The following is a 26,393-nucleotide window of genomic DNA, read 5'->3' on the forward strand; positions in this document are numbered from 1 at the left end:
ACGATTTTTTGTCCGGTGCAGCTGTATGTTTTTAAGATTGAACTACGGCCACACTGCGTAGTTAATAAAAAAAATAAGCTGCTAAATTGGAAATATACAACAAAACACGCAATATATATTAAATATAAGACGCTTGGCAATCGGTCTAGCTCTGATAATGTAATCATGATCATTCACAGTCAGTTCGGGCATTTTTTAGTAGCCAGCATCAAGTATATTTGTTTAAATTTCACGTGCTAAATTCGGAAAAAATCCTACAATTGCTCGCGACTTTGACTTCGACTCTTATTGACCACAACAACGGCCGGAGTGAAACCGCGTGATGTCTAAACGAGGAGCAAGAGCGAGCCTGATGGCCTACGTCTCGGCCGAGGAGCACCTGCTGGACTGCTACTCGCCGCTCGCCGCAGGAGGCGATATGGAGGTGGTGGCCGGGCCGTCGGCCAGACCGGACGCTCGTGCGGGCGTGGTTGTAAGTGAGGAGCTGTCCGAGGACTTGTCGCCGGCTCCGCCATCGCAGGGGACTCCAAAGCAAAGCTTTGAGCTTGATCCCGCTGTGGACAGCATGCTGCACGTCATCTCCGACGATTCGGACATTCATAGCCTCATCTCCAGTGACTTTAAGGGCTGGGAGGAGCAGCACCCGAGCACAAGCTTTGTCTGCGATGGCGAACCCCTCATCTACGGACTGCGCCGAAACATGATACCCGAGGCGGAAAACGAAGCGGCAGCAGCTCCTTTCTGGGCGCGCTGCACGCCGGCTAAGCGGCCATGCAGCAGCCAGGATGTCATAGAGATCAATGGTGGGTTTGCTGTTTATCGAATACATTTTTCCCCCCTATTCTAAGCACAATGTAAAGATATACTGATATTAATATATTTGTTTGCAGACTCTCCCGAATCCGTTCGAGATCCAACAATTGCTGTGATGCACTCTGGAGTTTTGCTTACCAACGGCAACGCCGGCGAACAGTTCACCGTGGAGGAGGATGAATATGAAGGCGGCCTGCGGCCCACCGAAGAGGGGGTTGACTCGTGTATGATCTACGAGGCCGTGGATGGGGAGAATATGGTTGTCCTGGCGGAGGAGCATTGCTGTGAGATTATCGTGGCCACACAGGGCGTGGCCAGCGAGCAGGAGTTCGCCCGAGCCATCCTTATGGCCGGCAATGGTTCAACCGGGGCCCTTCTAGGCCTCTTGCCGGAGGAAAGACATGCGGACGAGCTTAATGGCGCCGACTACATTGAAGCTGAGATGGTGGAGGAGGATTTGGGTGACGGCGAGGCGCGCGTTTCGACCGGCAACAATGTGTACCTAAGCGATGCAGCGCTGGAACAGCCGCTGGTGCACCACCAGGATCTTGTCGAGGACGAGGAGAACGAGAACGCCACGTTCGTAGACGATACACCAATGGAAGAGGAGCGTCCTGATATCTGTCAGGTGTATGATGACGAGCTGGAAGACCACGACCGCGACGAAGAGGATGAGGCCTGCATTATGCAGCATGCTGCGCCAGAAGAGGCCGCCAAAGCAGAACAGGTGCAGGAAAAGACTCCTCTGCAACTGGTGTCCAAGAAGCTGCCCCGCGAACAAAGCAGTCCCACAGAGTTCCCCGTCAGCTCCTCCTCAATGCCAAACGCCAGTTACAACTACGACTATGAGGACGATCTAATGGTGACCCACACGCCGCTGAAGCGCAAGTATCCCCCACTCATGAAGAACACGCTCTACGCCGAGGCTATGGACCGGAGGTTGGCAAGCATCTGTCAGGCGCAGCCACAGATGAGTCCGGCCGAAAAGGTGTCCAGTTGGGAAACTGCGTTTAGCAACGAGTGTGCTGCCGTCGAAGATGTGGAAAGCTTTCAGGCGGACTTTGAGAGGCACGAAGCTAATGCTGCGCCGCTAAAGCAGCACAGCTTTGTGGAGTTTCGAGAGACGCTGATACGGAACCTGGAAAAGATCAGCCGAGATATTATGCACGTCTCGGACGAGTCAACTCAAGAGCAGGCCAGCTCCCAGTCAGCGGAGCGTCCAGTGCATCGGCGCTTACTCCATATCATGCCCACCGAGGAGACCATTGTTCTAGATGACGACGACGAGGACGATTGCTACGAGGTAATGGACATGGACAAAGCCTCCGTCGCCACTCTGATACCCGAAGAGGAGCTGATGCAGGCCGATCAGGCGCCGGAAGGCGAGGAAGTTGTGTTGCCTACAGATGCCTGTGAACAAAGGCTGGTAACCAAGGAAACCTCCACTACAGACTTGGATAGCAGCACGGCAGTACCGCCCTTGGATCGCATTGGGAAACCGATCCCCTGTGCTTCGCCTGCTGATCCTGAAAAAAGCTCTGATTTGGTGGACCCGGCTGCACCGGCAACCTCTGAGCGGCAACTGTCCAGCGTTGTACTCGATGTAATGCGGCAGCAGGTGCAGATGCAGCAGCAATTTATGGATCATAAGCTGCAAAAGCAGCCACATCAACATATGTATCGCTACCAGGAACTGCCGGAGGCACCACCGGGTAAGCATTCGGTGGAAATGTCCGGAGATCAGGAGCCACGTTGCATCAACAACTGCCCCACCATGTTCTACGAGCAGCAAGAGTTCTGCAACTATTTGGGTCTCACCGAGCTGGCCACGGCCAATGCGGTGGCCACAGCCATGCGCGAGTTGGCCAACAGCACAGTGGCACGGCGCTCGCTCCGCGTACGGCCCCAGCAACAGCTGGACAGGATGCGTAGCGATGTCCGCGGCAAGCGACGGGATAGAGAGCGGCAGCAGGACAAGGACAAAAAGCAGCCAGTAGTGACCACCAGCAGCAGCAGCAGCGAGCCTAGTCACTCTGACAAGGAGGACAACCCGCTGCCTGAGGAAGCCAGATCTGTTCCAGGGGCTGATCACGAATTGAATGCCATGAGAGCAGAGAAAGAGCAGCTCCAGAAGGGGCATTACTACGACGTGCAAGGAGATTACTCGGAACCATTGCCCGTCCAGGAACGCTGTAAGTCATTCAAGAAGCAGGAGAATCTGAGATCACCGGGGGGGCTTGTGTCCCATCGACACAGATCCCCCAAGGAAAGCGAAGCGCATATGGAGCTGGAGGTGGTCAGAGATCAGCAGGAGGAAGGCCATAAGCGAGCGCTGTCTGTGGCTGCCGAATTCGCAAAAATCTACGATGCGGCGGCTCCAGCCCAGTCCAAGCTGCTGCAGAGCATGCAGCAACGCCTGCGCCAGGCGCGTGAGACCAAGCCCTCGATCTACATCATCAAGGCGACCAACAATGAACCAGCGCAGCAGCAGACACAGTCCCCCAAGCAGTCCTTATCCGACCAACTAATCGATGTTGCTGGCAAAACATGTGTTCCGCGTCCCTCTCCCATGGTCACCCCGGCTAAGGCAAGTCCTGTGAAGGCCACGCCAGCGAAGAGTCCTCCCCCTCCAGTTCCAGCACCTACTCCTACTCGAATACCAAAGGCGCCCAAGCTAAGGAAAGCTGAAACTGCCACGCCACGTCGACGCACCACCGTGGCGGCTACTACTGTTACGGCCAAACAGGTGCGCATCCGGGATCTGGTAACACGCTCCACCACCCACCTCAACTCGAAGCTGCTGCGCAACCGCAAGGTAAATCTGCTGAAGAGCTATGCCCTTTCGGATGTGATGGCCCAGGGGCGCGGCAAGCGATTAAGCGGCGGCATCACCACCACCACCAACACTAATGTCGCCAAAAAGGGGCCCACGCCAAAGGTGGTACGAGGTGCTGAGTTAAAGAGACCCAAACATCTAGGGAACAACAAATTGCCCGAACAGTATCGCCTGCAGGAGCAGCAGATGGCTCCTCCAAACACGCCCCGCCAGTTAGTACAGGGTGTCAAGCCAGTGGCGACTGCCACGACCAGTGCCAGGAAGCCTCCGCCCCTCCGCTTGACTAAGCGCGCCAAGCGTTCCCGCGCCAAATCCCTGCCAGCCGCCTTTGAAGGGGTTCCAGTTCAGGCCACTGTTCCTCTTCATATCTACAGTGCGTTACCGGGCGCGGATGTGCCGAATGCATCCATGACCCAACCCCCAACTCATTCCGCATCCCCAGTTCAAGCGCCTTATGCCAAGTCCTTCCTTATTTACCCCCCTTCTCCAACAACGCCGACGGAGGCGTTGCGTCGCCCATGCCAACAACAACAACAGGCTGGAAGTGGCGATCGACTTGCAGGGCAACCCATTCTGAACATCGATTCCACTCCGCCCGGCGGCCTTCTAAGACTGAGCGAAGGCTCCTGGGCGCTCTCCAATCCACTCTCTCAAAAGTATGGCCGGGTTTTGTACATGTACTATGAGCTGGATCAGCTTATCGTGCTGCAGGAGACGTGCATTACCTTTTGGAAGTACTCAAAGGTCTTGAGCGTGTTGCATCAGCTGAAGAAAACCGCCTCGCCGGTCAGAAAGTCACCTGCGCCGCAGCAGCAGCAGGAGGAGGAACTGGATGTGAGGCCGCGATGGGTGTACCTGGGCAGGCTGCGACGCAACACGAACGGTAATTAAGGCTTAATTCTAAATTAAATAGTGCATTAAATAATTCAATTGTGATTTACCCACAGACAACGAGATCTTCGCGCCGTACGGCAGCCGCATCTGCGTGCACAATTCAACGCCGGTTTACCTGGAAATGCAGAGCCGGGCTTTAGACCATCACAAGCGGGAGGTGAAGCTAACGTCGCTGCACGTGAATGTCTACTACTTCTGCGAGGAGGACCTACGACCCCGGATGCACTCGGTCCACCTGGACACGGTCAACTGGTAAGCTCCACGACCCCGCTATTCAGAGATAAATATGTATAATCATATGTATATCGTCGATCCACAGCGAAGGGTCACATGTGATCTATACGAGCATCGCCGAGTCGCGATACTTTGTGATGGCCTGGCAGCAAGAACTGGTGATGGGCAGACCGCGTTCGGGCATCTGCAAGTACTCGCTGACGCCCACGCTGGACACGCTGGCCTCCATCCGCGAGTTCAAGCAGCTGCGCCACGAGCTGCGACACATCGAGTGCCTGTCGGAAGACCGTCTGATTGGCTACGGACAGACGCGCGTTACCGTGTGGGATCATCGCAGCGGCGACACACTAATGAACTACGATCTGGGCCGACCCCTCGGGCGCAGTCTGGCTGCCATGCACTACCCCAGCCTGGACCTGGACCAAAGCAGCATGCTGATACTCTTTCAGTACCTCAAGGAGCCGGACGACAGTCCGGCCGAGGTGCATGTCATCGCCTGTGAACTGTCGCATGCCACGCCCTCGCATCGCCTGCTCCAGATCCACCGGCTCCCGTCGACGCAATTCGATGACGCAATCGAGGCGGTGAATACTGGAGATCATCTGATCATTAAGTCCTCGGCGGGAGGAGAGGTCTGGATAAACGCCGCTGATCCGCGGCAACTGACCTATGTGGCGCCGCTGGCCAATGGAGCGCAGCGCTTTTACTCGCGTCACAAGTCCCAGGTGATTGAGATGTTGCCACAGTCCCTGACAGTAGATAGCATCACCAATCACATGCTCAAGCTGGCCGTCCAGCAGCAGCAGCAGTGCCAGTTCCAGGTGCCAGTTTAGTGGCAAGTGGCCCTCGTTTGTTGTGTTCTCTCACCCCGCCCAATGATTTTAGCTGAAAATGTCCCATTTGAAAAGGAAACGTATGACGCCTTAAATTGTGAACTGTAAGATCACTCAATGTTCGTTTTGGCGCTTTGTTTTTTAGCCCCAAAAAATGTAGTTCAAATATATTGAAAACTATCATAAGCTTTACTTCTTTCGCCCAATCACAATCACAATCCCAATCATCATCGTCATCTAGCCTAAGTCAAGCCCAGTTTAGCCTTAACTAAGCTCCAATTCTTTAAAATTGATTAAGATTTTTTATTTAATTGGTTTCTTTATTTTTTCTGAAAGAAAAAACAAAACACTATGTAAATGTACATATAATTTAACATAATTTCAAATATCTTTGATTTACACTGCTCTCTCGCAAAGAGCGGCAGAGGATGATGTGTCATATGAGGAGTGCAAACGAAACACCAAAATGGAAATACAAAATCATAACATTAAATGGAAACCTATTACATTGTAAACTGTGTGTTTTATTTCGATTCCTCCGAAAACAAAATTTCCAACAGGTCAGCCGGATTTCTCCTACGAAGACATTGTCAACCCAATTGTGTGGCAAGAAGTCGAGCCAGGTTCAACGCAAAATAGTCCCCCCCCTAAAACAGACTTCTTCATTTGGTTTTTTAATATATATTTTATACTCGTTCTGTCTGTATGATCTAATCAATTTCAACTACAAATTGGCTTAGCTTATTCTCCCGACTCTGTACGTTACCAACTAGTTGTATTCTTACAGTTAGTCTTTATTTAGTTTCTAGTTACTTGCTAAGATATAAGATGTTGTATGTACACAAGACTTACTTACAAGAACAAGTAAAATCAGGTTGTGTGGCCCTCTAAACATAATAGATTGCCACTAGGAAGCTAGTCTGCTAGCCTGAGAACTACGACCACGAAATGCAGAATCCCTAAACAGAAGAGTCAACGGGGCGCGGCTTACGTTTCTAGTAAAGTACAAGAATTTCAAAATTGGTTTAATTACTATCAACACTACTGAAAATGTATAGCTATTTTGGCCATGACTTGGATGGGGGTCACTACAACTCCTTATCTGGCTTCCGAGTCGTTCCCGCCGTCGCTGTTGCAGTCGTAGTCTGATTCCGTTGCTGCTCCCTGGCCAGTTGCCAGCGCTTGAACTCCACCATTTGCATCACACGCACGCGCAGCGTCTGCTTCCGTCGCTGCTGCATCACGGCTGACAGCTTGTTGAACTCCACGCTGTACATGAATACAACCGGAATGAGGACATCGTCGTTGCCGTCGCCGGACATGGCAAACATCGGCTGCGTCTCGCCGGAAGAACCCGGCACATTATCACAGACAATTAGCGCAGCGGCACCCGCCTTTTGGGCCAGGCGCGCCTTGCTCACGAAAGTGCAATCGCCGCGCTCGGCCACCAGGACCTTGCCCCTGGCCTCCTCGACATTCTCAAGCTGCTCCTCGCAGGCCCGGAGCGGCTTGGCCATCACCAAATCACCTTCTACGAACTGCTCGCCGATTAGCTCTGGGCTAAAATGCGATGGTCCGGCCATCAAAGCGGTCCAATCCTGCGTTTTCTCGTCGGTAGCGAAGGCCACCGCCTGTTCAATGAAAAAGAATCAAAGATTTACAAAAGGAATCTTTTTAGAATTATGTAACGGTTGTCACGCACCTGCAGTTGCGCCAGCTGATTCATGCTCTGCATCTTGGTCAGCTCCAGCATCTCTTGCATAAACTGCAATCCCATTTCGCCCTCCTCGTGGCTCTTGGCCTAAATGATAAGCACAGGGAGAAAAATTGAGCGTTTGTGGGTGAGTAAATGATGGATGAATCAATGGAGTGGTGGAGGTGGATGAATAGGATTAAGAGGAATATACATGTAATCGGTTACAATATTGGCATTTTTCGTGATTTTTTTAGTAAACTTTCAAGATAGTTTAAAGCGGAATCGGGGGTAAAACAAATTTCTGACTCAAAATTATAATACTTAGCAAGGTTATAAAAACGAAAAACGAAAAGTTTTAAGAAGTTTTAGATGCACCCACCATAACACTTGTATAACTTAAGGTGCTTAGAGTTTAAATTCAAGAATGAAACTTACAAGTATATTCTATAAATAATAAACTATTTTTTAATAAAAATAAGAATTGAAGAAAAATGTAGCTTTACACATTAATCCCTTATCCTTAAGCGAAAGTGTCTAAGAGCTGACCCCATAATATTTTTTAGATAAATATGGAAATTTTAATTCAAATTTCGATATATTAAAGGTTGCAATATTGTTAAGTTTTAGTTGTTGAAACGCAATGCAAATGAAACCAAAAAGCAGAATAGAAATAAAACTTACATTATAGAAACTATGAAACAGTCGCACCTTGCCTTGGCTACGGTCGCCTACCGAAACCATGGTGATGCCCATGTCGTAAACAGCTCGCAGATGATCAGCATTGCTTGCCTGAAAATCCAGGGCACTGAGTCGCTTTCCGCCGTTGTTGCGCGGGCACGAGCCCGTAATGAAGTTGCGCAATGGTTTGCGTACTTTCTCAGGAAAAAGCTTATTGGAACTGGGGCAGGTGCGCATGAAGTCGAGAACATTGTGCTCGTCCGATTGCCGAAAGCCTGGGCAAAGGTTTAATCATAATCATAATCATATTAAATAAGAAACCTTAAAAAATATACTTACTAAACGTGGAATTCCCTAGTTGGGCAATGGAAAGGGGCAGCAGGTGAGCTTCTGTGGTAAAGACGAACTCGTCCACGTTAATTATCAGATCCTGTGGATCCGAGAAAAGCAGGAACAGGTACTTGATTGTCTCGGACAGCACAAAGGAGTCCATACGATCCTCGTGCTTGCCGGTGCGGACATCATTGACGGCTGCATAGCCACAGGATACTTTGGCGTACTGCTGGAGCGTCTTTAGAGCCCGCTTTCCCACCTGCAGATAGTGGTGGTCGCCAGTGGCACGGTATAGGAAATACGTGGACTCTATGAACTCCGGTCGCAGGGGATGCTGGCCCCAGTGAATTTGAAAGTCCACGGTGAAGGCTTCCGGAATAAAGGTGTGCATTTGCATGACCTGATAGAGCATCTCGTGCGTCTGCACGGCCGGTTTGAGGTCGCCCGATAGCACCTGCAGGCCCGGCCAGAAGGCCAACAACGAGTCCATGAAGTTCTTCGACTTGGCGTGCGGCCTGTGCATGAGCACATCCAGCAGCATGGGCCCCTCACTGACGTACTTCATCACTGCGTTGTAGTGGCGGTTGAAGCGAGCCAGGTACTTGTCGTCGCCCAACAGGACGTAGGACTTGAACAGGTACTCGTAGTAGCTGTCGATGCCGGCTCCGACGCCCGAGTCGCGACGCACCCAGTCCCCAGAGTGGACGTTTAGCACTGTTCCCATGAGGTCGGAGCCCCGATGTCTCAGTTTCCACAGTGCATCCATGGCGGCGTGAGCCCTTAGCTCGAAAATGGGATCGCCAGTCAATCGCGACAGGGCAGCGAACTCCAGCAGGATTGTACCCGCACACGCAGTGCAGGTCTCCCGTGACTTCTTCAACTGCGGATCCTTCATGCCCAGGCGCAGGTTAACCCTGGCGTGCGGAATGCCTGTGGACGTATTAAACGCCGGTAATAGACGATATCCCAGCTCGCGGGTCATCTCCAGCAACTCGCCCTTGTACCAGTGCATCACGTCCGCATGCTTCTGCAGATACTCGGCCAGGATGTGGGCTGACAGCAAGCCGCCGACCATACGAATGTTCGTCTCGAAAACGGACACGATTATATCGCTGTCGAACTGAACATCGCGGATGACCAGCTTCACAGCGTGCTCGAACTCCGTAAAGTCGCCCAGCAGCACCAGAGTGTCCAGAGTGTCAACCAGGGTCATGGAGAAACTAAGGGAATGTGATGAAATCATGTACTAAAGCGTCAGGATTGGATTTGATTTTGTCTTCTCACTTTCCAAGGATGTCGTCCATGTCGCCACGAGAGGGCGTCACTCCGCGATAGCGTCCCTTGCAGGACAGTGGCATTAGCTCGTCGGCGGGGTAAGCGTTCTCCATATAGGCATGATATGCGTGGTAGAACATGTCCCGCGCTTCTTCCCTGAAATCAAATCAGAATCAGAAATCAGCCAAATTGTAAATTTGTGACTAACTTTAGCCATTTTTTTAGAGTTTTTAGAGTGGTTAAGATAATCAAATCATTTGAAGGTGTTTAGAGTAAAATTAATAAACGATCGTTATGAAAATCGTATTCAGCATAAAACGCTGTACTTATCGAAAACGAAAAATTCAAGTCGATGTAGTGTAGTGATAAGTATTATATATGTACATATGTACATATGTAAGTATTGTGATAAGCCCCAATCAATAGCAGTGCTCTGCGTGTTGGGATTTCATTTGTGTGAGTAAAAATAAAATGAAAACATTGCGCCTAAATTATTCACTTGGGGAAAATACTAAACAAAATTATTGAGGGAATAGCACATATCCAGCAGTGGGATTTCTCTTAATTACCTCAGTTCCGCCCGCTCTTTGTGGGACATGTTCTGCGTGGGCATGGAGGTCTCAGTTCCAAGGACGCAGGCTACCAGGATGAATAGCGCACCCCCAAAGGTGAGTAGCAGCAGCCGCTGGCCCTGGGCAAGGGCGGGGGCGATGGACATGGCCGAGCGAGTCATGGTGCTCCGGGCTAAGATCCGCTAGCTTGTAGCGGCAGCGGAGACTGCTGCGATTGAGGGTGATGGTAATGATGGCGGTGGCTCGCTTTGGGTTTCGGTTTTGTTTTCGGCCGCCAGACTTGGCGCTGCGATGTCGTTGCCTTCCGTTGTGACGTTGACCTTCACTTTGAACGTGCTGTTGAAACAATTTCGTTGGCTGTCGTTGCGTTGCGTTGTGTCCGCCTCTTTGCCGCTTTTGTTGACTCCGCTTTGGGCCCGTGGTTCGCTTGATTTAACTTTTAAATCATCGGCTGCAACTTAATTGAATCAGCAAGCACATAATTAGCTCTCTCAAACAAATAATTTCGTGCGAGAGCTGTCCCCGAAACGTCGATCGACCCAATTTATTAATTCTGACGGTAGTACGCAGCAAGCAGTGCTATGTGCGGGAGCTGATGATGATCCAGCACTTGCATCCTCCTCCACCACCCTCAGCAACAATGCACCGCCAGGGTCCCAGAACAACACATTGTGGTTATTTATAATCTCGTTTGCTGTTTTTTCTGCCCCAATGGCAAAACACCACGACTGCACCGAATCGGAGCACAATGTGTCCGGTGATTATGCTGCTCTTGTTCGTTGCCAACCGGTCGCGGGAGCATCCCAATCCCTAAGTGCGGCGGACTTAGACCAGGACTTTGCTTTGCTGGCAAATATCGAATATGTTTCTTATCAAATCTGTAGTTTCCCTTATTTTAGCACGAAAAAAACCACTTGCCGCGGAAGTGTGACTGCGGCTGGACCCTGACAATATACCAAAGTCCCGGATAAATACCCTAACAAATGGAGCAACATATTTCGGTAGATAACTTGGATATACAAAAAAAAACATAAATAAAAACATATTCATTTTTTAAAAATAGTTATTAAAAAACAGGTTTTGTGGTTTTTAATTATTCATATTTTATCAAATATTTTTAATCAAGTAAATTGTATTGTAAATTGCCGCCGATGAGTGTGACCAGACTATTGAACGCCAAGCAGTTCCCGACAAGCAGTGTTCGCGCTAAATAGTCTTGAAATTCATAAAATGGTAAATAAAACTAAAAAGTAATATTTCATGCTACCCCGATCCCTTTGCAGCGACGCAGCCTGGCGCCCAGCCAACGGTTGGGCCAGAGCCCAGCGTCTCGGCACTCCTTCACCCCGCCGCTGCTGAAAAAAAACAAACGAGCCTGCCAGCAGGAAGTGGAGCGGGAGCAGGAGCTGGACAGGAGGCGTCAGAGCACCGCTCTACGCGATTCCAGCAATACGATGGACTTACCGCTGCCCATCCGCTTCACGGCGAACAGCGAGTATGAGCGGGCCATTGCCAAGGTCTTGGCCCGCCAGTTCAAGGTGCCGATCGACAATTACGTGCCGGATTACGGGGGCAATCGCTGTCTCGGCGTACGCCGCTCCATCGTCCGGCGACCCCTCCACGATCCACTGGCCTGCAACGCTCTGGTGCTTTACCAGCCACCAGCCTACACGGAGCACGAGCGCATGGCAATGGATCCCAGCAAGGTGCTCGTGCACGTAGTGGTGGATCCACTGCTGAGCAACATCCTGCGTCCGCATCAGCGCGAGGGTGTACGGTTCATGTACGAGTGCGTCGAAGGCAGGCGTGGAAACTTCAATGGTTGCATCATGGCCGACGAGATGGGCCTGGGAAAGACGCTGCAGTGCGTCACCCTGGTGTGGACGCTGTTGCGGCAGAGCGCCGAGTGCAAGCCAACCATTAACAAGGCCATCATCGTGTCTCCGTCTTCACTGGTAAAGAACTGGGAAAAAGAGTTCACCAAGTGGTTGCACGGCCGACTTCTATGCCTGGCCATGGAGGGGGGGACCAAGGAAAACACCATTCGCGCCCTCGAGCAGTTCTCGATGAACGCCTCCACGCGCATGGGTACGCCCGTCCTGCTCATAAGCTACGAGACCTTCCGCATCTATGCGGATATCCTCTGCAAGTACGAGGTGGGCATGGTGATATGCGACGAGGGCCACCGTCTGAAGAACAGCGATAACCTTACATATCAGGCGCTGATGGGTCTGAAGACCAAGCGGCGCGTCCTGCTCTCCGGCACTCCCATACAGAACGATCTAACGGAGTACTTCAGTTTGGTGAACTTTGTCAATCCCGAGATGCTGGGCACGGCGGCCGACTTTAAGCGCAACTTCGAGAACAGCATTCTGCGGGGCCAGAACGCCGATTCCACGGACGGGGAGCGGCAGCGGGCGATCGAAAAGACGCAGGAGCTGATCGGACTGGTCGATCAGTGCATCATCCGGCGCACCAATCAGATTCTTACCAAGTACCTGCCAGTCAAGTTCGAGATGGTCATCTGCGCCAAGCTAACCCCAATCCAGCTGGAGCTCTATACTAATTTCCTGAAATCGGATCAGGTGCGTCGAAGCCTGGCGGGTAGGTGATGCTGAACTTTCTTTTGTATGTATTAACTCCATTCCCTTTCTCATTTAAGACTGCAATGAAAAGGCATCGCTTACGGCCTTAGCTGACATCACAACGCTCAAAAAACTATGCAGCCACCCAGATCTTATATATGAAAAGATCGCGGCACGGGAGAAAGGTTTCGAGAACTCGCAGGACGTGTTGCCGAGCAACTACAAGCCAAAGTATGTTGATATAAATGTAATATCTTGATCTGATTCTCTTAATTCCAATGCTTTAGAGATCTCAACCCGGAGCTGAGCGGAAAGTTCATGCTCCTTGACTTTATGCTGGCTGCTATTAGAGCAGATGGCAACGACAAGGTCGTTTTAATCTCCAATTACACACAGACCCTCGACCTGTTCGAACAGCTTGCGCGAAGGCGCAAGTATGGTTTCGTCCGACTCGACGGCACCATGTCCATCAAGAAGCGCTCGAAAGTTGTGGACAAGTTCAATGATCCCGAATCGGACAGTTTCCTATTCATGCTGAGCAGCAAGGCCGGCGGCTGCGGACTGAATTTAATCGGAGCCAATCGCCTTTTTATGTTTGATCCGGACTGGAATCCCGCCAACGATGAACAGGCAATGGCCAGAGTGTGGCGCGACGGTCAGAAGAAGCCCTGTTACATATATCGCCTTGTGGCGGTAAGTATTCTGTGGTATTTTCGTAAAAGAAAACAAAGAAATATCTGTTTCAGAGCGGTTCCATTGAGGAAAAGATCCTGCAGCGACAGACCCACAAGAAATCGCTGTCCAGCACGATCATTGATAACAACGAATCAGCGGAGAAGCATTTTACGCGTGACGATCTTAAGGATTTGTTTCGCTTTGATCCACAGGTTCTTTCCGACACTCACGAAAAGTAAGTACAAGTTTTTCAATACAAAATTAATTGTAAAACCTTCACTTACTTTTTAAAAGGCTCAAGTGCAAGCGCTGTGTGCAAAACATTCAAATGAAGCCTCCGCCCGATGACACCGACTGTACATCGCACTTGTCCCAATGGTACCATTGCTCCAACAATCGCGGATTACCTGACAGCATTCTTGCCCAGGCCTGGACGGACAGCAAATGCGTCTCATTCGTTTTCCATCATCGATCGCAGGCTCAGGAGATTCCCTCGTCCGAAACGGAGGGCGAGGAAAAGGAAACGGAGAAGCCAACCAGCCGTAAACGCCCATCCACGCCCCTCAGTGATGACAGTGCCGATGAGGATTTCATTGGATTCTAGCGATTGTTTAAACTTTATTGTTTATCAGTTTGTTTAGCCTGCTAGCCTAATCTTATGTTATCGTTACATCCTTAACAATTAAATAGTGTAACATTTCAAAAATGGAACCGGCTCACAAACTTTGTAAACGTGCTAGTGATGAAAGCCTTAATGGACCGACTTTCCGGCAAAGAAATAGTGTTTTTTCCCCTTGTAAAATACTGATTATTTGTCAATTATGTATAAACACCTATACATATTAAAAATTAGAGATAATTAAACAGCGCAGATGATAGTTTGGATACTGTTTCTGTTGCAATTGTTCAACTGCTTTAGCACATATTCGTAGTTACTAAAAATGAACAGCCAGCATCGCTAGCACGTTGTTAATCCCTGCACAAAGCCGCAACAAGACATAAGCTGTGTGTCCGGACTAAAACCCTGTCATTAATTGGTTGTATATATGTAAGTATTTAACCACAGTCGATAGAAGAACACTTGATGCATTCGGGCTATTCGGGAGCTACACATCAATGATTTTATGCTCCAGCTCCACCCACACATTGCTCTTTTCAGGCGCCTTCTGCAGTGGAGTTGGCTGCTGCTGCAGCTCGGCCAGAAAGCCGCCCACAGCCTGGTAGTACCTAAATAGAACCGCAAATTAGAATGCAAATTAAGAGCTACTCTCTCCTTGGGATATTACCCTTCTACTATCCAGGTGTCGTTGTGCGAACCGCCCGGAAACTCCAGCAGGCGCTTCAAGTCGCTACCGCATTGAGTATACAAGGCACGCATCATACGCGGTGGCACCAGGGTGTCCGCAAGGCCCGATATAAACAGAAATGGAACCGAGCACGAGCCAATCTTGCTTATGGAGTGATACTGCAGGAAATTGAAATCGTTATACACGCAACACTCTTCTCGATCGGCACAAACTCACCTTGTTCTTAAACAATATATTTGGTATATATTTTACAGCGGGATGCACGAGCTCCACAGCCATTTCCCGTATACTGCTAAATGTGTTCTCCACAATCGCGCACATCAGTTTCTGGCCGTAGACAGTGTCTGCTGCCACGTCCACAACCACTGCGCCACCAAGCGAGCGCCCGAACAGGATCAGCTGCGAGTGGTCCAGATCGTGGCGCGTGTGCAGGTAATCGATGGCAGCTCTGGCGTCGGTGACTAGTCCCCGTTCAGTCGGCACACCGGTGGACAGGCCATAGCCGCGGTACTCCACCAACAGAATGTTGCAGTGCAAGTGATGGTAGATGCCCCAGACCTGAAAAACGGTTTGTAGAATGTTAAGATCGAGGCAGCACACCAGTTTGCCACCCAACTTACGTTTTGCATTCGATGGCCCATGTTGCCAGCGTTGCCGTGGAAATAGAGCAGCGTGGGCACCGACTTGCAGCGCTCCTCCGGCTGGCTAATCCAGAAAGCATGCAGCGTCACATCGTCGGGCGTTTTTATGCTGACCGTGATGTGGGGCAGGTTGTGCATCGTCGGAATGGGTATGTAAATTCGCGAGTTAGCGGGCAGGTCGGGATGATAAAGTAGCAGATCCTGGGCGTTGTAGAATATCACTGCAATGGAATAGTTTCTGGTGTCAAGTTGCTGCTCCGGATAGAGCATATATATGTACGTACAGAGGAGTATTCCAGTGAATAGCGCCAACGTCATGTAACCGCCGTAGAAGTAGTAGAAAATGAAGCACAGTAGAAGGGCTGCCAGTACTCCGACGCCCACGCCTCGCGACTTGGGAAGAGCGATGCCCACTTCTTTCATGTTTGCCGATTATTGATCAGCTGCGCTACATTATCTAATTTAATTAGATTGAAGTTCCGGAACAAGAACAACACAAAACAACAAAATTGTAAATTGTCCACATCCACAGCTGACTGGAAACACCTGTGCCGTGCTAGTGGTTATCGATATGTTTGCCATTCAATGTGACCATGTGCATCAAAGATATAATAAATTATCGAAGAAGATTTTGCAAGTTTCAAAAACGCAGCATCAAGTCTGTTTTATTATATTTTCCAGCCAGATTTTTCTATACTCGTAGAAACTTTGGATTTTCAAAGTATTTAATGCATATAAATTTATATGTTAGTCATATGTTTCCCAGCGCCGACGGCCTATGGTTGTAGTAATTATTAACTGGTCAACGACTGAATTACTGAAAATATCGTGTATGTATCGCGATATTTACCCGATATTTTCAACTGAAAACAGCTGTTCTCATACACACTCCTGACATATCGGCAAACTATTGCGATACATCGGCGATATTTTCAGTAATTCAGTCGTCCTGACCAAAACAAAAGAGTTGATTTTAAAAATGTTAAATCAAGAAAATTAACCAAAACCAATCATATCCAAGTAATTATAATTATAAATAATCAAAATATTTTATTTGTAAAATTATTAATTAGTTCGAATCCCAAACGCTGTTCGACCACCTCTAGTTTTATCGAAATGGTCACACTAATTCAAAATGGTGGCAATATTTCTGCTGCGACGCATGAAAAAAAAAACGCATGAAACGTGAAAAGCGATCTTTTTGTGTTGAAAAAAGTGCATTTAAAAACAAGTGGCTTGCGGGAAAAACATAAACATTTGAGAGTGACCGTGTTCAAGTGTATCTGCTGTATTTAATGAGCGCTATAAGGCAACTGGGGGTGCTACCACGACAATATAATGAGCCAGGTGAGTAGGCCTTGAAAAAGCTGTGAATGTCGAACGTCGGTGTGTGTGAAAAAGTTGAAAAAACGATGAATTTCTTCCATTATTCGAATCGAAAGGCTTTGAATCTGTTTCATCCTAGTCGTCGTGTGAGTATTAACTGAAAATAACTGCTACATATGAAATACACGCTCCGTTTTGTGGGCGTGGCCGCTCAGCCCCAGAGTCCATAGGAGTCTCCTCACCGTGAGACACCCGCACTTGGCTGGCTGATATTGCGGCTGCGAGCGAGGCATTTGGTAAAAGTAAGGATTTGTCCAGTAACTAGACCGTGTTGCATCCTTCTGACGACTCCAGACTGTTCCCGAGACTCCTACGTGGCACCCAGAGTGGATTTTATGAAAATTTATTGGGTACCCATTTTCGCAAATTCTGATCAAAATCAAGATTTTCGGTTTGTTTTTATTGGATACGGCTATAAAAACGCTTTAAACTCCATGGTTTTCAATGATTTTCCGAGCAAATTGGAAATTTTCATCGATTACGTAATCAGAAATCGCAAGGTGCAAAGTTTTCTCTCAAAGATTTTGGTCCAAGTTCCTTGGGATTTGGAACCCGCCAAAAGGAAGCCGGCATTCATTTTACTCAAATTCCACCTCCTTTTCACAGGAAGAATCGTTTAAAATTATTATTTCCCAGATTAAGAAGCCTAAATTCTCAGTTTTTGGTAATTTTTGAAGAAAAAATAGTCCCAGGAGATCAAAAACCCGGTTGTTTTGAGGATCTCTAGTTGTTCCACTGTCCAGGACCCGTGTTTCGTGTTTACCGCGATTCTGTGTCAAGTTTTCGGGGGATTCCTCGTAAAGCCTCCCAAAAACATAGGTGTTTCTTGGCTTTTCGTGGCTTCTTTCAACTAAACTAGTCTTTAAATGAATTTCTGGAGAGGATTAGCCCTGGTAATTTAATAGCTGGGACTTCTTGGAAAGGGTTTCCATCCGGTTTACATTTTAAGACTGTTTTAGCAATTAACTATTAGGATATATAACGAAAAAGAAATAAATTTGTAAGGGATTTGGCCCTTTTAGAGTTGAACTCTCTATATGGATATGATTCTGGTCCTTTGTTTCCCACATAGCCTTCCTTTGAGCCCTTCTGTCTGAGCAAGCAATAGATTTATGAAAGCGTTGAACTATGGATACTATTTTCAAAGTATGCGCTGAAATATTTTAAAGATTTTACCGCTTTTAGCAGGTCCAGCGATCTCTTGAGCATTTCCTAAGTGATCCATACAAAGGTAGTTCTTTGATGCCTCCATCGTCGACTGATTTCTTTCTCTTCTTGGCAGGCACTCAATGAATCGGCGAATAGTATTGGCTCAGACGAACAAGATGACACCCGAGAGGAGGCCAATGGCACCGATGACCATAGTGGCAGTGGCAGCGGCAGCGGCTCCTCAGGCTCCGATTCGGACTCGGACAGCTCCTCTGGCAACTCCAGCGATGGACGCAGTTCCGCGGAGCCGGATACCAAATCGTCGACTGTGGCCCCAGGTTTTCCACCAACGGCTGCTGCTGCCCAGGCGGACAGCAAGACGAATGGATTCACAGACGATCAGGAGGACGACAGCTCCAGTGCTGGGTCCAGTGGAAGTGTCTCCGATTCAGATGCCGACGGCCAAGCCGATCACATGGATCAGGGGAGCAACAACAACAACAAGACAAACACAAGCACCAGCAGCAGCAGTTTGTCAAAGCCGGAACAAGACGACGAGGACGAGGACGATGAGACTGAGGCTGGCAATCAGCAGCCAGCTAGCGAGGCCTCTGCCGATGGTTCTGCCAGTGATAGTTCGGCCAACGTCTCGCCAACATCCTCCAGCAGCAGCAGCGTAAGTAGGCATCTGAGGAGCAGTTTGCACCAAGAATTTCCAACATATTCTCCTCAACAGGAGGAGGAGGAGGAAGACTACAGACCCAAGCGCACGCGCCAGGCGCGCAAGCCACCGGCAACCGCTGCGGACAAAACTAAGCGAGCTCCAGCTCCCAAAAAGAAGAAAAAGAAAACGTGAGATTGCTGTGAGCTTTCGGTTTCTCTATCCATATTGCCAACTTTTTTGTATTTGCCAGCTGGGATTCGGACGAGAGCGATGAAAGCGAGGACAGTGATGACGACGTGTCTGCAGCGGCTCAAAAGCGTAAGTCAGCGGCAACTACCTCCAGGAGCAAACCGGCACAGCAGCAGCAGCATTCTAGACGCCGGGTAAAGTCCTTTAGCTCCGAGGACAGCGATGATGACGATGCCAGCAAGCGGTAATAATACTTTCCCTTCACCTTATGTGGCTGCTATTCCCCTTTCCTTCCTCTTGACCTGACCTGAATCCAACCTTTGTTAATTTAAGCAGCTGCGCCACCCGTCGGACAGCCGCAGCTGTTAGCTATAAGGAGGCCTCGGAGGACGAGGCAACAGACTCGGAGGATCTGCTGGAGTGCGAGTACGATGAGAGTCAGGCAGCCGCATCTGCTGCCGCCGCTGAGGAGGAGGAGAAGTGCGAGACGATCGAGCGCATCCTGGCGCAGCGTTTGGGTAAGCGGGGATGCACCGGCAACCAGACGACGATCTATGCCATTGAAGAGAACGGCTTTGATCCGAATGCGGGATTCGATGAAAAGGCGTCGGAGGCGGAGGCAGAGGTGCAGTTTCTGATCAAGTGGAAGGGCTGGTCATACATCCACAACACCTGGGAGTCGGAGGCCACCCTGCGCGATATGAAGGCCAAGGGCATGAAGAAGCTAGACAACTTCATCAAAAAGGAGCAGGATCAGGCATATTGGCGCCGTTATGCTGGGCCAGAGGACATTGACTACTTCGAGTGCCAATTGGAGCTGCAGCACGAGCTGCTCAAGTCATACAACAATGTGGATCGCATTATTGCCAAGGGCTCCAAGCCGGACGACGGGGCCGAGGAGTACCTGTGCAAGTGGCAGTCGCTGCCATACGCAGAGTCCACGTGGGAGGATGCCGCCCTGGTTCTGCGCAAGTGGCAGCGCTGTGCGGAGCAGTTCAGCGAACGGGAGTGCTCCAAGTGCACGCCCTCTCGCCACTGTCGCGTGCTCAAGTATCGGCCAAAGTTCTCGCGAATCAAGAACCAGCCCGAGTTTCTGGTGCCGGGACTGGTGCTCAGGGATTACCAGATGGACGGTCTAAATTGGCTGCTCCACTCGTGGTGCAAGGAGAACTCGGTGATTCTGGCCGATGAAATGGGCCTCGGCAAGACCATTCAGACGATCTGCTTCCTCTACTCGCTCTTTAAGCTGCACCATCTCTACGGGCCCTTCCTGTGCGTTGTGCCGCTTAGCACAATGACCGCCTGGCAGCGGGAGTTTGATCTGTGGGCGCCGGACATGAATGTGGTGACCTACCTTGGCGACATCAAGTCACGCGAGCTGATCCAGCAGTATGAGTGGCAGTTCGAGGGCTCCAAGCGGCTCAAATTCAATTGCATCCTGACAACCTACGAGATTGTTCTAAAGGACAAGCAGTTCCTGGGCACGCTGCAGTGGGCGGCACTGCTGGTGGACGAGGCGCATCGGCTCAAAAACGACGATTCTTTGCTGTACAAGTCGCTCAAGGAGTTCGATACCAACCATCGGTTGCTGATTACGGGCACACCGCTGCAGAATTCACTCAAGGAGCTCTGGGCCCTGCTGCACTTCATCATGCCAGAGAAGTTCGATACGTGGGAGAACTTTGAGGTGCAGCATGGCAATGCTGAGGACAAGGGCTACACCCGGCTCCACCAGCAGCTGGAGCCCTACATCCTCCGCAGAGTGAAGAAGGACGTGGAAAAGTCCCTGCCAGCGAAGGTGGAGCAGATTCTGCGAGTCGAGATGACCTCGCTGCAGAAGCAGTACTACAAGTGGATCCTCACCAAGAACTTCGATGCCCTGCGCAAGGGGAAGCGCGGAAGCACCTCCACGTTTCTGAACATAGTTATCGAGCTGAAGAAGTGCTGCAACCACGCCGCTCTCATTCGACCCTCGGAGTTCGAACTGATGGGCCTGCAGCAGGATGAGGCGTTGCAAACGCTGCTAAAGGGCTCCGGGAAGTTGGTGCTGCTCGACAAGCTGCTCTGCCGTCTTAAGGAGACGGGCCACCGTGTGCTGATCTTCTCACAGATGGTACGCATGCTGGATGTCCTCGCCGACTACCTGCAGAAGCGTCACTTTCCCTTCCAGCGATTAGACGGCAGCATCAAGGGGGAGATGAGGCGCCAGGCTCTGGATCACTTCAACGCCGAGGGCAGTCAAGACTTTTGCTTTCTCCTTTCCACAAGGGCCGGAGGCTTGGGCATTAATCTGGCCACTGCCGACACAGTGATTATCTTCGACTCTGACTGGAATCCGCAGAACGATCTGCAGGCCCAGGCGAGAGCCCATCGGATTGGGCAAAAGAACCAGGTGAACATTTATCGTCTGGTTACCGCTCGATCGGTGGAGGAGCAGATCGTGGAGCGAGCCAAGCAGAAGATGGTGCTGGATCACCTGGTCATCCAGCGGATGGACACCACGGGACGCACCGTTCTCGACAAGAGCGGCAACGGCCACTCTTCAAATTCGAATCCGTTCAACAAGGACGATCTGTCGGCTATCTTAAAGTTTGGCGCCGAGGAGCTGTTTAAGGACGAGCAGGAGCACGACGACGATTTGGTCTGCGACATTGACGAGATCCTGCGCCGGGCCGAGACCCGCAATGAGGACCCAGAGATGCCTGGCGATGACTTGTTGTCTGCCTTCAAGGTGGCCAGCATAGCTGCTTTCGAGGAGGAGCCAAGCGAGTCGGCAGCCAACAGACAGGCAGAACAAGATGCCGCCGACGAGGAGGACGACAGCAAAGACTGGGATGACATTATCCCTGAGGGCTTCCGAAAGGTGATCGAGGATCAGGAGCGCGCCAAGGAAATGGAAGATCTATACTTGCCGCCACGGAGGAAGACTGCAACTGCTGCCAATCAAAGCGAGGCGAAACGGGCGGCTGGCGGAAAAGGAGCCAAGGGAAAGCAGCAGCAGGCGGACGATTCGGCGGACTCGGACTACGAGCTGGGCTCTGAGGGCAGCGGCGACGATGGTCGTCCCCGAAAGCGGGGACGCCCAACCATGAAGGAAAAAATCATTGGCTTCACCGACGCCGAGCTGCGACGCTTCATCCGCAGCTACAAAAAGTTCCCCGCCCCACTTCACCGCATGGAGGCCATCGCATGCGATGCCGAGTTGCAGGAAAAGCCACTGGCCGAGTTGAAGCGCCTCGGCGAGATGCTGCACGACCGCTGCGTTCAGTTCTTGGACGAGCACAAGGAGGAAGAGAACAAGACTGCGACGGATGAGACGGCGGGTGCGAAGCAGCGACGCGCCCGCGCCACCTTTTCGGTTAAGCTGGGCGGGGTCTCCTTTAACGCCAAAAAGCTGCTAACCTGCGAGCAGGAGCTGCAGCCGCTCAACGAGATCATGCCCAGCGGAGCCGAGGAGCGACTGCAGTGGAGTTTCAACATTAAGACGCGCGCTCCCCTCTTCGACGTCGAATGGAGCAATGAGGAGGACACAAAGCTGCTGTGCGGCATCTATCAGTATGGAATCGGATCCTGGGAGCAGATGAAGCTGGACCCCACGCTTAAGCTCACGGACAAGATCCTGTTAAATGACACCCGCAAGCCGCAGGCCAAGCAGCTGCAGACCCGTGCCGAGTACCTGCTTAAGATAATCAAAAAGAACGTTGAACTGACCAAAGGTGGCCAGCGGCGTCGTCAGCGTCGACCCCGAGCATCGCGAGCGACCACCAATGACGCCAAGTCTGCCTCCGGCCATCAGGCAGCAAGTACCTCGAATGCCGACGGTAGGTCGCAGGATGCCGACGAGGCGGTCCCTGCCTCCGAGGGCGCCGGTGCCAGCCAAATGGATCACTCAAACTCCTCCCCGAACAACAATGCATCCGCCGACCAGACCAGCAGTGGCACCGCCAAGAAGAGCAAAAAGTCCAAGACCCGGTCGAAAAAGACGAGCGCCTCGGACAACAACGGCAACAAGCCGATGCACTTTACGGCCAATAATGAGCCGCGCGCCTTGGAAGTTCTGGGCGACCTGGATCCCAGCATATTCAACGAATGCAAGGAGAAAATGCGGCCAGTGAAAAAGGCCCTTAAGGCTCTGGATCAGCCGGACCTAAGCCTGTCCGACCAGGACCAGCTGCAGCACACCAGGGATTGCCTGCTGCAGATCGGCAGGCAGATTGACGTATGCTTGCAGCCGTACGGTGAGCCGGAGAAGAAGGAATGGCGGAGCAACTTGTGGTACTTCGTCTCCAAGTTCACAGAGCTGGACGCAAAGCGTCTTTTCAAAATCTATAAGCATGCGCTCAAGCAGCAGGCGGGAAAGGATGAGGGAAAGGGAAAGGGCAGGGACTCGGCGGCGGGTAGTCCCAGCAAATCCAAGCGCAACGGGGTCTCGACTGAGAAGGAAACAAACAAGGATCGGGACAAGAGCGGGGGAAAGAAAAAGAAGAAGGACAAGGACAAGGAGCGTACAGGTGGTGGGCGTTATCCTGAAACGGGAACTCCCTCCGCGGGCGGTCGATTCAACAATGAATCTCCGCTAAAGCGGAAGAGAGACGAGAACGATGCTGCTGACACCAGCAGCGGTATCTCTGGTATTCCCGGGGCTGGCGGCATCAGCGAACAATTGAAGTCCATGTCGTCCTTTAAGCGACAGAACATGGAGCGTCACGAGGATCGAAAGAAGCACCATCGTGGCGGTGGCGGCAGCGACTATTTTGGGGCAAGTGGCGCACCTCCAGGTAGTGGTGGTGGTGCGGGCTACGAAGGTGGCCGCCGGCAAGGTCTCAACTCGCCCTCAACGCCGAATAGCAGTCGAGGAGGAGGAGGTGGTGGTCGGGGTGGCTATGAGCCAACACCCGCTCCATCGGGCTATACGCCGGAGATGGAGCGGTGGCATGCCCGCGAGAGGTAATTATCTGGATTGTTGGTGCTTATTTAATTTCTTGTTAATAAAATATATATTTTTTAAGCAGATACAGCCTGGAATACAAGCGCGACCGGTACGATGCTGGGTATCCGCGTAGTGGCGGAGCTCCTGGAGGAGGCTACCATCGCGATCACCGCGAACGCGACCGCGAACGCCGTCCCGATAAACGCAGGTAAATACTCTTTGATAATTATATGAAAAATAATTGATTAATCATCAATTTAACTCTCATATTCAGATTTCCCTCAGGGCATCTCCCGCCGCATGCTTACCCGAACCATTACCTACCGCCCAACTACTATATGCCGAATGGAGTCGTTCCCGGATTGCCACCACCGCCACCATCGGTCTATCGCACCGATCCTCGCGGCTATTCTGTGATGCCGCGTGACTATCCTGCCGACTACAGACGCAGCAGCGATTACGAGCGTCGCACGCAGACCTAAAATGGGGACCGAGGAAGCCCGCGAGCGTCTTTTGTACATAAAAAACAACCTAGAAATAAGCACAGTTGGGAGGGGAAATTCCTCTCCGAGCAAACGAACCTGCATACAATATACGTTTAGCGTAGCCTCATCATAAACATCATGTACAAGTAAACCTAGCGGCTATATAGACTATACATAGACCACGTATTGTCACACCCATTCGCACAGGGCAAGCACTGCATCATCATCATCATGAATCGAGCGGCAGCCTCAAACCCTAATATTAGACGATCTTTTTGTGTATAAATCAATATTTTTCTACTATTAAATTGTACAGCAGCAGGTTATGGAAGTGTGCAGTTAACAGAGTCGTTTGAAAAGCTTTTAAACCAACTACAAATTCTCACTATTATATTTATGCATTAACTTATACGATTGTAAAAAACACAAAGCAATGAGATGAGGATGATGAGAGATGGAAACAGCTAAGAATTTGTTTTTGTCCAAATGCATTCTTTTATATTTACCATAATATAGAAATAAAGAGAAACAGCGAATGATTCAGAGAAGTGTAATTTAGTTAAATTAAAAGGTTCTATTAATTACGATATAATATAATATGTTGTAGTGTCTGAAAACAAATAAATATATGATGTATATCAATAATTATAAAATATATATTAAATTTAATTGAAAAATTTAAAACATGAGTGGAATTGTATACTTTTTTTTGTGGTAAATGGTTCTGAAAACAGCAGGAGCTATCGAAAAATGCAAAAACCTAACCAGAAAAGACCCTTAAGGACCCCTTTTTTTGACCTGATAAAATGTTCACAGTATCAAGTGTATAAAAAATATTAAAATCATGCATTTATTTGTGACACAATAAAAACACTGTTCGTTCAAGACAAGAATATATATAGTGGCCAGGTGGAACATTATTGGCCCCCAGTGTGGTCATCGTTTTGCCTGGGCCGGCGAACCCAGTGGCTTAACTTGATGGAATGGAATGGCCTGTTCCTCGGCAAAGGCCAGGAAATCAATGCCATAATGCTGTATGAGCTTGGTAAGCATGGCCACATCGGCCTCCGCCTGGTGAGCATTGTGTGCTGGACGGTTGAATCTACTAGTGTAGAGGCTTCCTAATCTGTATTTAAGACGTGGCGGAAAGCGTTTCGTCTCGGCACACTTCAGGCCACTAAACAATTGGCGTCTCGAGCGGAAATCCTGCGTTGTGCGCTTAGCTGGCGTCTGTGAGTCATCATCGTCCTCATCGGAAAGTTGCTTTCGTTTTGCAGATGCTTGCGAGGGCGTTAGAATCGGACGCTTTGGCGTGGTTTCATTCCTAATTTTCCAGTCGATTTCCTTGACGGTCTCAGTCTCTACGTGCGGAATGATTTCGTTATCAAGTTTGCAAGGTTCGGGGTCAGGTTCCTCTCTTTGATCCTTGTGCTCTGCTTCCACAGGCTCTATTATGATACTTTCTTCTCTAAGCCGCTTATCGTCAATCTCCAAAAAGGCACGGAGTGAGTCAACACATGTCACGGAGGGGGGGAACTCCAGGTTCAGCTTTTCAAGGGCCTGCCTCACGATGGGAAAATCAAAGCCCCAGCCATTGTGTGCCACCAGGCAAACCGGAGCTGGCAAATGCTTTATGAAGCTGATGATGAGTTGTGCGGATTCCCGGTCAAGTTTGGATTCCCGCTCAAGCAGATAGTTGCTCAGACCTGGTAGATGCATATGTATGTGGTGAAATTGTAACATTCTATTGTCTGCGACCCACGAACCTGTGTGTTGCTCTGCCTCTGGATGCACCCTCATAGAAGGCTGGAATAGCAGATTCAGCTTGTGAAGAACACGCGGTGGCGTCGGCAGCATCTCTTGGTCCTCACCCTTGACTCCTTTGCTAGCATTATCCTGCTTCAGAAGGGCGGCTTCAAAGGCGTAAATGCACAGCTCCGTTATGCTAACGCGATTATTGCTGAAAGCAGGCAAGTTTGTCGTTTCCAGATCCAGCACGGCAAATGTGGAAATCTTTGGCTGATCTCCCAAATTCTTAGCCACATTATCTGTGCCAAGAGCCATTCTTACGCTGTGTATATATTTACATTGAATTTTAAGTGCATTATTGTGTTGAACTTAGGTAGCTTTTCCAACACTGGAAGCGATGCGTATCACGAAAAGAGATGGAACAGTGACAGAATCGTGACAGGTTATCGATAGGTATCACGAACAGGGA

The 26,393-nt window shown here is 50.1% G+C and overlaps 6 protein-coding genes across 10 annotated transcripts; 3 read left to right on the plus strand and 3 right to left on the minus strand.

Moving 5' to 3' along the window:
• The first annotated feature begins 119 nt into the window (after positions 1-119).
• LOC108075853 (uncharacterized) lies at positions 120-6,125 on the plus strand. Its single transcript, XM_017168441.3, has 4 exons — positions 120-803; positions 891-4,532; positions 4,597-4,795; positions 4,863-6,125. Exons 1-4 carry the CDS (start codon positions 323-325, stop codon positions 5,608-5,610), a joined length of 5,070 nt encoding a protein of 1,689 aa, XP_017023930.1. The 5' UTR covers positions 120-322; the 3' UTR covers positions 5,611-6,125.
• A 291-nt stretch (positions 6,126-6,416) lies between these two features.
• Edem2 (ER degradation enhancer, mannosidase alpha-like 2) lies at positions 6,417-11,107 on the minus strand. Its single transcript, XM_017168443.3, has 6 exons — positions 10,162-11,107; positions 9,602-9,748; positions 8,324-9,537; positions 7,988-8,259; positions 7,313-7,411; positions 6,417-7,241 (listed from the first exon to the last, which is right to left on the minus strand). The coding sequence occupies exons 1-6, from the start codon at positions 10,323-10,325 to the stop codon at positions 6,699-6,701; spliced, it is 2,439 nt and encodes an 812-aa protein (XP_017023932.1). The 5' UTR covers positions 10,326-11,107; the 3' UTR covers positions 6,417-6,698.
• Positions 11,108-11,268: 161 nt separating this feature from the next.
• okr (DNA repair and recombination protein RAD54-like okr) lies at positions 11,269-14,223 on the plus strand. Its single transcript, XM_017168550.3, has 6 exons — positions 11,269-11,397; positions 11,448-12,768; positions 12,827-12,980; positions 13,037-13,442; positions 13,496-13,659; positions 13,719-14,223. Exons 1-6 carry the CDS (start codon positions 11,395-11,397, stop codon positions 14,026-14,028), a joined length of 2,358 nt encoding a protein of 785 aa, XP_017024039.1. The 5' UTR covers positions 11,269-11,394; the 3' UTR covers positions 14,029-14,223.
• Positions 14,013-15,944, minus strand: Bem46 (abhydrolase domain containing 13-like protein Bem46). The gene is made up of 5 exons (XM_017168552.3): positions 15,657-15,944; positions 15,352-15,593; positions 14,948-15,289; positions 14,711-14,889; positions 14,013-14,651 (listed from the first exon to the last, which is right to left on the minus strand). Exons 1-5 carry the CDS (start codon positions 15,793-15,795, stop codon positions 14,531-14,533), a joined length of 1,023 nt encoding a protein of 340 aa, XP_017024041.1. The 5' UTR covers positions 15,796-15,944; the 3' UTR covers positions 14,013-14,530.
• Positions 15,945-16,507: 563 nt separating this feature from the next.
• On the plus strand, positions 16,508-24,864 carry Chd1 (chromodomain-helicase-DNA-binding protein 1). Of its 5 annotated transcripts, none has more exons than XM_017168446.3 (7): positions 16,508-16,719; positions 18,041-18,583; positions 18,644-18,759; positions 18,822-19,004; positions 19,094-23,707; positions 23,770-23,898; positions 23,965-24,864. In XM_017168446.3, the coding sequence occupies exons 1-7, from the start codon at positions 16,711-16,713 to the stop codon at positions 24,170-24,172; spliced, it is 5,802 nt and encodes a 1,933-aa protein (XP_017023935.1). In that variant the 5' UTR covers positions 16,508-16,710; the 3' UTR covers positions 24,173-24,864. The 5 variants fall into 5 exon arrangements, with proteins under 5 accessions (XP_017023935.1, XP_070142564.1, XP_070142565.1 ...); XM_070286463.1 differs by having other exon boundaries at positions 16,717-16,844; XM_070286464.1 differs by having other exon boundaries at positions 16,717-16,844; positions 23,773-23,898.
• Positions 24,865-24,998: 134 nt separating this feature from the next.
• Positions 24,999-26,392, minus strand: LOC108075857 (uncharacterized). The gene is made up of 2 exons (XM_017168450.3): positions 25,942-26,392; positions 24,999-25,881 (listed from the first exon to the last, which is right to left on the minus strand). The coding sequence occupies exons 1-2, from the start codon at positions 26,237-26,239 to the stop codon at positions 25,112-25,114; spliced, it is 1,068 nt and encodes a 355-aa protein (XP_017023939.1). The 5' UTR covers positions 26,240-26,392; the 3' UTR covers positions 24,999-25,111.
• Position 26,393: the final 1 nt, after the last annotated feature.

The sequence above is a fragment of the Drosophila kikkawai genome, chromosome 2L (assembly GCF_030179895.1).
Source record: "Drosophila kikkawai strain 14028-0561.14 chromosome 2L, DkikHiC1v2, whole genome shotgun sequence".
Taxonomy (NCBI): Eukaryota; Metazoa; Arthropoda; class Insecta; order Diptera; family Drosophilidae; genus Drosophila; species Drosophila kikkawai.

Bases quoted from the DNA above. Each gene is read 5' to 3' on its own strand.
- Bem46 (XM_017168552.3), bottom strand. From the start codon at position 15,795: ATGAAAGAAGTGGGCATCGCTCTTCCCAAGTCGCGAGGCGTGGGCGTC. The intron at 15,290-15,351 runs GTAAGTTGGGTG...ACCGTTTTTCAG, and splicing joins TGGGCCATCGAATGCAAAAC to GTCTGGGGCATCTACCATCA. The intron at 14,890-14,947 runs GTGAGTTTGTGC...AATTTCCTGCAG, and splicing joins ATATATTGTTTAAGAACAAG to TATCACTCCATAAGCAAGAT.
- LOC108075857 (XM_017168450.3), bottom strand. From the start codon at position 26,239: ATGGCTCTTGGCACAGATAATGTGGCTAAGAATTTGGGAGATCAGCCA. The intron at 25,882-25,941 runs GTTCGTGGGTCG...TGCATCTACCAG, and splicing joins AGAGGCAGAGCAACACACAG to GTCTGAGCAACTATCTGCTT.
- Chd1 (XM_070286463.1), top strand. From the start codon at position 16,746: ATGTCGAACGTCGGTGTGTGTGAAAAAGTTGAAAAAACGATGAATTTC. The intron at 16,845-18,040 runs GTGAGTATTAAC...TCTTCTTGGCAG, and splicing joins TGTTTCATCCTAGTCGTCGT to GCACTCAATGAATCGGCGAA. The intron at 18,760-18,821 runs GTGAGATTGCTG...TGTATTTGCCAG, and splicing joins AAAAAGAAGAAAAAGAAAAC to CTGGGATTCGGACGAGAGCG.
- Edem2 (XM_017168443.3), bottom strand. From the start codon at position 10,325: ATGACTCGCTCGGCCATGTCCATCGCCCCCGCCCTTGCCCAGGGCCAG. The intron at 9,749-10,161 runs GTAATTAAGAGA...ATTTGATTTCAG, and splicing joins AAAGAGCGGGCGGAACTGAG to GGAAGAAGCGCGGGACATGT. The intron at 7,412-7,987 runs GTAAGTTTTATT...CTTATCATTTAG, and splicing joins TGTTTCATAGTTTCTATAAT to GCCAAGAGCCACGAGGAGGG.
- okr (XM_017168550.3), top strand. The intron at 12,769-12,826 runs GTAGGTGATGCT...TTCTCATTTAAG, and splicing joins GGTGCGTCGAAGCCTGGCGG to ACTGCAATGAAAAGGCATCG. The intron at 12,981-13,036 runs GTATGTTGATAT...CCAATGCTTTAG, and splicing joins CCGAGCAACTACAAGCCAAA to AGATCTCAACCCGGAGCTGA.
- LOC108075853 (XM_017168441.3), top strand. From the start codon at position 323: ATGTCTAAACGAGGAGCAAGAGCGAGCCTGATGGCCTACGTCTCGGCC. The intron at 4,533-4,596 runs GTAATTAAGGCT...ATTTACCCACAG, and splicing joins GCTGCGACGCAACACGAACG to ACAACGAGATCTTCGCGCCG. The intron at 4,796-4,862 runs GTAAGCTCCACG...GTCGATCCACAG, and splicing joins CACCTGGACACGGTCAACTG to CGAAGGGTCACATGTGATCT.